Source organism: Muscardinus avellanarius, assembly GCF_963383645.1.
Source record: "Muscardinus avellanarius genome assembly, chromosome: 7".
Lineage (NCBI taxonomy): Eukaryota > Metazoa > Chordata > Mammalia > Rodentia > Gliridae > Muscardinus > Muscardinus avellanarius.
In genome coordinates this window covers 55,934,122-55,944,623 of record NC_137793.1, presented here as the reverse complement: position 1 = coordinate 55,944,623, position 10,502 = coordinate 55,934,122, and the positions used below count along the sequence as shown (strand labels likewise).

General features: G+C 40.2%; 1 protein-coding gene across 1 annotated transcript; it reads left to right on the top strand.

Annotated features, from left to right (window-relative positions):
- Window positions 1–592: 592 nt before the first annotated feature.
- Window positions 593–1,057, top strand: LOC308264746 (ubiquitin-conjugating enzyme E2 L3; the record flags this gene model as incomplete). Its single annotated transcript, XM_080698216.1, has 1 exon — window positions 593–1,057. One exon carries the CDS (start codon window positions 593–595, stop codon window positions 1,055–1,057), a length of 465 nt encoding a protein of 154 aa, XP_080554342.1.
- Window positions 1,058–10,502: the final 9,445 nt, after the last annotated feature.

Genomic DNA, 10,502 nt, shown 5'->3' with positions numbered 1-10,502 from the left:
TCACAAGTTCAAGGACAGCCTCAGCAAGTAGTAAGGATCATCAACCTAGCCAGACCCTGTTTCAATTTTTTTAAAAACGGGGCTAAGGTTCTGGGTGTGGTGGCGCACGCTTGTAATCCCCGCTTGGGAGGCAGAGACAGGAGGATCGCGCAGGTTCAAAGCCAGCTGTGCTGGCTTAAGAGACCCTGTTTCCATATAAAAAGTATAAAATAGGTCTGTGAGTGTAGCCTGGAGGTAAAAGGGTTTCCAGGATCCCCAGTACCACCAAAAATTTAAAAAGGGGGGGCTAAGGGTGTACCTCAAAGTACATAAATCTGCTGGTTAGTATTCTCACTTCAAATAGAAAAGTGATAAGTAAAGAGAGAAAAAATGAGGGAGGGAAAGAAAAAGAGGAAAGGAAAAAAGTCGTAAGGGAAGAAGAGAGGGGGAAAAAACGCAAGTTGGTATTCAAGATACTTGAAAAGAATAAGCCAACTTTGAATGGCAAAAAGAAAATACAGCCAACTCTGGAACTTTCAGCTATCTGCTGGTTACTGTTCAGAGAGAACCACTCACAGATGCTCCCGGGGGAAGCAGCAGCACCAGATCCAAGATGGCGGCCAGCAGGAGGCTGATGAAGGAGCTTGAAGAGATCCGCAAATGTGGAATGAAAAACTTCCGTAACATCCAGGTTGATGAAGCTAATTTATTGACTTGGCAAGGGCTTATTGTTCCTGACAACCCTCCCTATGATAAGGGGGCCTTCAGAATTGAAATCAACTTTCCAGCAGAGTATCCATTCAAACCACCGAAGATCACATTTAAAACAAAGATCTATCACCCAAACATCGATGAAAAAGGGCAGGTCTGCCTACCGGTGATTAGTGCTGAGAACTGGAAGCCAGCGACCAAGACTGACCAAGTAATCCAGTCCCTCATAGCACTGGTGAACGACCCCCAGCCCGAGCACCCGCTCCGGGCTGACCTAGCTGAAGAATACTCTAAGGACCGTAAAAAATTCTGTAAGAACGTTGAGGAGTTTACAAAGAAATATGGGGAAAAGCGACCTGTGGACTAAACCTTCCGCGAGTGATCCCACCGAGTGAGCAGAGACCCCGAGCAGCGCACTCAGACACCCCGCAAAGCAGGACTCTCTGGAAGTCGGTGCGGGCCACCGCCTGGCATCCGCTTGCGGCAGTTACTAACTTTCTACAGTTTTCTTAATCAAAAGTGGTCTAGGTAACCTGTAAAGAAAGGATTAAAATTTTCAGATGTTCTAAAAAAAAAAAAAAAAAAAGAAAAAAAAAGAAAGTTTGCTCCCAGCTAAAAGCTCCTGTTTTGTGAGTTCTATAGATGTCTCTCAGCAAATATCAAATATTTTGTAAATAAACAAATAACTATAAATTCCTTTATGCTAGTGAAACTGAAGCTCACAGATGTTTAGTGAATTTTCCAGTCAAATAAAAAATCTTAGGTGCTTAAAGTATACAAGACAAAAAAATTCTTTAAATAACCAATTGGAGCTAGGTATGGTGATACATTATCTGCAGTTCCAGGTTTTGGAAGGCTGGGACAGAAGGATCACAGGCTCGTAGCCAGTTTTAGCAACTTAGCAAGGCCCTCTGCAACTTAAATATCCTGTTCCAAAATAAAAATAAAATAAAATAGGGCTGGGGATATAGCTTGAGAGAACACACCTGGGTTCAATTCCGGTACCAAAAACAAAAAACAAAAGTAACAAAGCAGGGCTGGGCTTGGTGGCGCACGCTTGTAATCCCCGCGCTTGGTTTGAAGCAGCCTTGCTGGCTTAAGAGACCCTGTTTCCAAATAAAAAATATAAAATAGGTCTGGGAGTGTAACCCGGAGGTAGAGGGTTTCCAGGAACCCCAGTACTACCAAAAAAGAAAAAAAGAAAAAAAAAGAAAGAAGAGAAAAAAATCAGTAATTGGAACTTACAGAGTCTGTATTCTGGCTTTAGGTCTACATTATTTCACCTCTCTGGGTCTTGAGATTGCAGAAGGCAGAGACCCATCTGTTTTGCTTCAGTTTCTGGCTCAGTATCTGGCACTTGCTAGATGCTCTACAAATATTTAAGTAGTTGCTATTCCTCATCTGTAAAATTTAATTTCCCCATAGGAAAACTGCAGAGGCTAGCTTTTGGTACCAAGGCTTTCTTTTTTTTATTTTTATTTTGGTGGTGCTAGGAATTGAACCCAGAGGCATTCTACCTCTGAGCTATACTCCCAGCCTGATATTTTTTTTTGAAACATGGTCTCACTAGGTTGGTGAGAGTCTCACTACTTGCTGAGGCTGTCCTTGGACCTGCAGTTATCTTGTATCAGCCTCGCAAGCACTTGGGATTACAGGCATATGCCACTCCACTCGGCTAGCACCAGGGCTTTCTAAGTGTTCCTTCCAGATCCATGTCTCTGTGAGAGGATATCTGCTCCAAGTTCTTCTCTCATTTATCCCTTTCCAACTTCCACTTCTCAAATTGCATGGGAAGGCAAAGCCAGGTGGGTGAGGTTCCAGTATCCTTTCTCCAGTGTTACACCATCATCCCTCTAGTTCTTATTTTCATAAGAAAACCACAAAAATTCAATCTTAATGGAAAACAGTGAATCAATCAATTACTTCATTGTCTATTTTGTAAAATGAGTTCCAGAATCACCACAGACCTCCCAATCTACCAACCTCAGCAGCCAGAGATTCTCCAAACTTTCCCATTAGGTGGTTCCAGCCACTCTTCCCTGGAGGGGTGCTCAAGTTTATGTGATATTTTTTTTTCTCCATCTCTTCTGGGGGTGCCGATACCAATGAACAGACTGGAAGAAAACCAGCAGCCACAATGCTCCATGTATTATAGGATAGAGGTTGAGGCTAATTCTATATCACTTTTAATGCAAGCTCTTTCCCCCTCTCCAGAGATGCCCCCGATCATAAAAATCGTAGTAAACCTTGAACCACAGACAGGAGAACCTCGGCACAGAGGTGGCAGCATTGTCTCCCTGCTGGTCAGGAGAGGGAGCATACCAAGCCACCCAGGGGACCCATGTTGCTCCTCTTTTAGGGCCCTCCTTTCCTGAGAAGGGATAGCCCCAGCAGTGCTCACCTTGTGTGGCTGTGGTGGAACATGTAGTATTCTAAGGAAGGCCCTCATCAGGGCGTCAAGAACGCCAACTTGACCTTTGACTGACTGTGTGACTTTGTGGAAGAGCCACTTTCCTCTTTGAACTTTGAAATTTTTAAAACTTATCTGCCCTTTTAAGTAACTGTGAAATTCATTTTTTAAAACCCTGTTTCAAATTAAAAAAGAATAAAAAATAGGGCTGGGAGTGTAGCTCAAAGGTAGAATGCCCCTGGATTCCAACCCCAGTACTGCAAAACAAAACAAAGCCAAACAAACAAACAAGACAAATAAACAAAAAAAAAAACCTTGCTGTGGTTTGAATATGATAAACCTTTCCCCAATTTATGATAAAATTTAATTCCTAAAGCCATATGTTAATGATATTCATCTATGGTATCTAGAGGTGGTAATTTTAGAAAGTGATTAGATGAGGTTGTTATGGTCACATGTGCTTGATTGATTGAATCCTGGTGGCTATATAAGGAAAGGGCAAAAACCACACAGATGCACATGTACTCCTGCCATGATGTGACATAGCCCAGGAAGGCTCTAGTGAGATTCTGTGTCATGTTGTATGGAATTCCAGCCTCCAAAATTGTGAGCCAAATAAACCTCTTTTCTTTATGAAGCAGCCTACCTTAGTTATTCCCTTATTTCAGAAATACTGCATAGTAATTGTAGACATTTTCAAAAATACAGATAAAAGACCACTGGGAAGATGGTAACCAAGGGAAGCAGCATATATCAGTCCTGCTGACAATCTTTATTGCCACAAAAACAAAGTTCTTACAAAAGAAAGAAATAAACATAAATTTGAATAGAGCACCAACAAGTGAAAGGCAGCAGGAAAAAAGCTAGAATGCCTTCAGAGAGTAGAAAAGGATCTTGCCTGTCTCTAATGACTATAGCCACAGGTGCTGCAAGTGGTACCATCTTGCCTCTCCATGCCAGACTGCCAGAAACCCCCAGCAAAAAAAGCCAATGATTTTAAATGAAGTAAACGGCTGCAACTCATCAGAATATAAAAAATGTAAGCCATTAGCTCCTTCTCCACAGACACTGGCTATGAATTGAAGCACTGGTGGCCCAGCTCACCAGGCCCTCCAGAGATCCAGAGCAGCACTGTAAATGAAGCTGTCCTTCCCAGGGAGACTTTCCAGCCTGGCAGCAGGGACTCATGTATCAAGCGACAGAGTTGCAGAGTCTGAGACTATGCGGTTCAACCTGGCAAAGGGGTAGGGGGTAGTGGAGTCAGCTGTTGGATATAGCAGAAGCTCAGACTAGCAGACAACTCCCAGGGCAAATCAGGCAAAAAAAATAAAAAAAAAAGCCTACAGCTCGAGAGCTCAGAGCCCTTGTAGGCCCTCCAGAGATCATCACAGACCACCCAATTATGGGAACTAGGAAGAAGTCAGACAAACCCAACCCTACCTGTGGAAATCAGGGACTCCTATGTATACACTGGGTTTGGCTCCAGTGGCACAAACCACCTACTCAGGCAGGGAGAGGCTTGGGCTCAGCATCAGTAGAAAGTGTGGAGGGAAAACTGCGCTTAACACTAGACCCAGCCCCATTGATACAGGTTGCCTGCATGGACTGAGAGTCTCAGAAACCAAGGCTTGCCACATTAAAGGTGCTGGTACCACTTGGCACCTGCAAAGAGAGAAACTGCAAAGGCCAAGTCTGCTCAGAATTTATATATTTGTATTATTTTGTTGTTTTCTTTTTTGTTATTTTGTGTATGTGTGTGTGCATATACTTTCTTGTTTGCTCCCTTCCACCCCTATTACAAACCTCCTCCCTTCTACATATCTACTCTCTTCTCTCCATCCCTTTTCTTTTTTTCTTTTCTCTTTTTTTGTCTTGTGTTAAATCCATTTCATATCACTATACTAAATACTCTACATTATTTACTACAATCCGACTACATATTCACTATCTCTAATATCTACTATATACTACCTTATCAAACTCATACTCTCATTCTATTCACTCCTGTTATTTTACCCTATTCTTGCATTTGACTGCATCATTTTTCTTCTCACTCAAACTTCATCACTGAATACAACACAACTTGCTCTTGTATATACCATTTGATGCCTACAGACTGAGAGAAATCTATCAAAAGCAACAAAGATACAAACATTATGAAATCATGAGGAATAATAACAAGGAAGCAATAAGCTCCCGCAACTCCACAATAACAAAACCTGACAACAGAGAATTTTAGAGATCTCCAGAAGGACAAATCAGAAATTTAACAAGAGAAATGACACAGGATTTCTGAAAAGAATTTAAAGAAAGCCTGAAAGAAAGAAAAGATACAATCATTGAAGTGAAGACACCAATACAAACTATAAACAATGATTAGACTACTTGGGGAATAGACCCTTGCTCTTAGAAGATGACCACTTCAAAAATGAACATATAGCCAGGCTTGGTGGTTCACACTTGTAATCCCCATGCTTGGGAGATGGAGACAGGAGGATCGCACAGGTTCGAAGCCAGCCACACTGGCTTAAGAGACCCTGTTTCCAAATTTTAAAAAAGTATATATATATATATATATATATATATATATATATATATATATATAAATTTTAGGATATTAGATCTGGGAGTGTAGTCCGGAGGTAGAAGGGCTTCTAGAAACCCCAGTACCACACACACAAAAAAATGAACATATAGTATATGATTTAAAAACAGCATGAATTGGATGAATTGAATATTGAAGAGATATGGGCCTATCTTAAAAGAGCTAATCTAAGAATAATAGGCATTGAAGATGGAATAGAAGCTGAAATCAAAAATGCCAACAATCTTTTCAAATAAGTAATATCAGAAAAATTTTCAAACATAGAAAAAGAGGTACAAGTACAGGAAACTTGCAGAATCCTTTTTAGAAAAAATCAGAGTCTCACCATGTCACATATCACTAAACTGATATAGAAGCCAAGGGGAGAATCTTAAAAGCAACAAAAGCAAAAGACCAAGTGACATTAAAAAGGCAAACCAATTAAATTCACTCCAGACTTCCCAAACCAAGCGATGAAAGCCAGGAGGGACTGGAGTAACATATTTCAAACTCTGAAAGAAACAACCTGCAGCCAAAGATTTCCTACCCAGCAAAACCAACTCTCAGATTCGTTGGGGAAATAAAAATCTTCCACAACAAATGGAAGCTAAAAGAATTTATGTCTTCCAAACCAACTCTAGAGAAAATATTCCAAGAGATTAACTGCAAAGAAGAAATAAGTAATAAATGCCAGAGCCAGAGAAACAATTTCCACCAAGCAAACAACTAAGCAAAGAACAAACATCACCTCAAATAGAAGTTAAAACTCAAAATGTTAGGAATTAAAAATAATCTCTGGCCGGGCGTGGTGGCGCATGCTTGTAATTCCCACGCTTGGGAGGCAGAGACAGGAGGATCACGCAGATTCAAAGCCAGCCACGTGCGCTGGCTTAGGAGGCCCTGTTTCCAAATAAAAATGTAAAAATAGGTCTGGAAGTGTAGCCCAGAGGTAGAAGGGCTTCCAGGAACCCCAGTACCACCAAATAATAATAATAATCTCTCAGTAATCACACTGAACTTAAATGGCCACAACTCTCCAATAAAAAGACATAAGTTGACAAAATGGATTAAAATCAGAATACATTCATATGCTTCCTGCAAGAAACACACCTTAAAAGTAAAGATAGTAACAAATTAAAGGTGAAGGGCTGGAGCAAGGTAATCCATGCCAACAGAATTCAAAGACAAACGGGAGTAGCAACTATGATATCAGACAAGTTCAAGCCCAACAAAGCAAGTAATTTTTTTTAGTGGTAAAAGGAACAATCCAGTAAGAAGAAATAACAATAGTCAACATTTATGCCCCAAACATAGGTGCAGCCACTTTCATAAAACAAACTCTTTGTAACATTAAGTTACACATAGATCCCAATACATTAATACTGGGAGACATCAGCACTCCTCTCACACCACTAGACTGATCTAGACAAAAGTTTGGTAAAGATGCCTTTTGAGAGATAGTTTTGCTGGGTAGGAAATCTTTGGCAGCAGGTTGTTTCTTTCAGAGTTTGAAATATGTTACTCCAGTCCCTCCTGGCTTTCATCGCTTGGTTTGGGAAGTCTGGACTGAATCTAATTGGTTTGCCTTTTTAATGTCACTTGGTCTTTTGCTTTTGTTGCTTTTAAGATTCTTCCTTTGGCTTCAATATAAACAACATCATAAACTAAATGGACACACCTCAAGACTCTTGAAGAACAGAAACAGACTAACACCAGAGCCAGAAGAAGAAAGGAAATTATTAAAAATCGGAGCAGAAATCAATAATTAGAGAATTAAAAACAAAACAGAAAACCAACAAAACCAAAAGATGGTTTCTCAAAAAATAAACAAGATAGATAAACCACTATTCAACCCAACCAAAAAAAATCAATCTAAATTATAAAAATAAGATATTAAAAATGAGATTACCACAGTGTAGAAATGTAGAGAATTATGGGAAATTACTTTGAAAAACTATATTCCAAAAAAATCTGAAAGAAATTGACAACTTTTTAGATAAATATAACTTTCATAATCTAAGTAAAAAAGATATATAAAATTTAAACTGACAATAGCAATCAAAGATATTAGCAGCAATAAAGAGTCTACTATCAAAAAAAAAAAAAAAAAAGCCCAGGACCAAATAGTTTCTCAAGTGAATTTTATAAACCTTTATAGAAGAGCTCTTGAGGACTATCCTAATACTCCTAAACTATTTCATGAAATAGAAATTAACAGAACTCTCCGAAATGCATTCTATGAAGTCAACATTACATTAATACTAAAACCACATAGAGACAGCTCAAGGAAAGAAAACTATAAGCTTATATCACTGATGAACTTGGAGGCAAAACTGCTAAACAAAATACTAGCAACATATATTCAAACTTACATTATGAAAATCATACACCATGACAAAGTAGGGTTCATACCAGGGATGCAAGGCTGGTTCAGCAAAATGTCTAGATACAGACTTCCGGGAAGATGGCAACAGAGCAAAATGGGGCTTACGAGCCCCGCTAACAACCAATCTCTATTACCACAAAATCAGCGCCTTTCATAGCCAGAAAACACCATCAGCAGAAAAACAAAAAATGTAATTTTAAGGGACAGAGAAAAAGAGGGCTGGAAAAACAAGACACCAGAAACCAGACCACACTGCTGCAGCCGGAGCTGCGGCGTGAAGCGGCGGGCGACATTTTGCCTTGCAGCACCAGGCTCCAGAGAGGAAGGGAACTCATAACGGGGCTCAGAAACCAGAGAGGAGATACGCCGGCCTCACACCCGAGAACGCGGCAGTAGTGCCTTACTGCTGATGGTAGCGGCGAGGTCACCGGACAGCACCAGACCAACGCACTCAACAGCCCACCAAGCTCCAGAGAGGAGCGGCGGACAGCGAGCCGAGGTGAGCCACTGTGGAACAGCCGGGCGGGATTTGGCAGATTTCTCGGCAAAGGGAGCATATAAAGCTCCCAGGGGCTGGGCTCAGCGCACCCTGCAGGGACTCAGAGTGGAGTTCAAAAACAGAAAGGAAATACGCCAGCCTAACGGGCAAGGGCGTATCAGCGGTGCCATATTGCTACCGGCGGCAGCAGCAGCGAATTCACTGAGTTCACAACAGCTCCATCTGTGCACTCAACAGTGAGTCAAATTGGGGCCCCTAGAGGAGAAATCCCAGTACTGTACTCCAAGGGACTTGACCCAGTGGGGGAGGGGTGGTGGCAGAGATATTACACCATAGGAGAACGCCCAATCTGGCACCCCCCAAGGTCTAAAGCAGCCTCCATTGATTCCCAGGGTCTGAGACTCTGCGATACAACCCAGTAAAGGAGTAGTGGGAACTGAGATACCATAGACTCGAGATCCACAGCACCTTAAATGAAGTCGTAGTGACCCAGGGAAGAACCCAGAGAAGGCGCAAACTTCCAAAATCATGGGAAAGAGGAATAACAATGGAGCAATGAATGCCCACAACATCAGAACCTGATAAAACAGAATTTCAGAGATTTCTAGAAGATCAAATCAGGAAAATAAATGTAGAAATAATAGAGGTGTTTCAACAACAATTCAGAGAGAGCCAAAGAGAGATAAAGGATGCAATTAATGAAGTAAAGGCCTCAATTCAAAGTACAAACAACCGATTAGACCACATGGAGAATAGAATCTCTCTCCTAGAAGATGATTATTCAAAAAATGAACGCATAGTTTCTAATTTAGAAAAAAAAAATCCGACAGCAGAAATCTGACATTGAAGAAATATGGGCCCATTTTAAGAGAGCTAACCTAAGAATAATTGGAATAGAGGAGGGAAAAGAAGGTGAAACCAAAGGGATCAACAATCTCTTCAAGGAAGTAATAGCAGAAAATTTTCCAAACATAGAGCAAGAGGTTGATACACAGATCCAGGAAACTTATAGAACTCCCTTTAGACAGGATCAGAGAAGAGGATCCCCATGCCACATAATTGTCAAAATGACCAATGTGGAAGCCAAGCAGAGAATCTTAAAGGCAACAAAAACAAAGGGCCAAGTGACATTCAGAGGCAAACCAGTTAGAATCACTCCAGACTTCCCAAACCAAGTCATGAGAGCCAGAAGGGCTTGGAGTAACATATTCCAAACTCTGAAAGAAAAAACTTCCAGCCCAAAATTTCCTACCCAGCAAAACTTTCTATCAAATTACATTGGGAAATAAGAAGCTCCCATGACAAACAGAACTGAAGGAATTTATGTCTTCAAAACCAGTGCTAGAGAAAATACTCAAAGAGATTAACTACAAAGAAGAATTAGGTAACACACACCAGAATCAGAGAAACAAGATTTTCCATCCAACAGACAACTAAGATTGGTTATCTGTGGAGATTCATTATTTATGTTAGTCTTTTACCTATCTCTAAATTGTATTGTTTGCTTTCATTGTTGCTAATTTCTAGGATTTTTAGTTGGAATATTAATATACCTTCAGATATAGCATTTGGAAATATTTTATCCCATTCTATCAGTAACTTTTAACTCTGTTTACATTGTCTTTGGATATACAATATTGTTTTATTTTTTAGGGAGTTTATTTACCCTTTTGTTGCCTGTGCCATTGAAATCATATCCAAGAAATCACTGCCAATTTCAATGTTGTGAGGTTTTATGACCCAGATTTTCTTCTAAAAGTTTATAGTCTTAAGATTTATATTTAGGTCTTTTATCTATTTTGAGTTAATATTTGTATATGTGTTAGGTAAGGGTTCAATTTTATTCTTTTTCATGCAATTATTATTTTCAACAATATTCAGTTAAAAGATTAGTATTTCCTCCACCAAATGTTCGTGGAAACCTTGTCAAAAA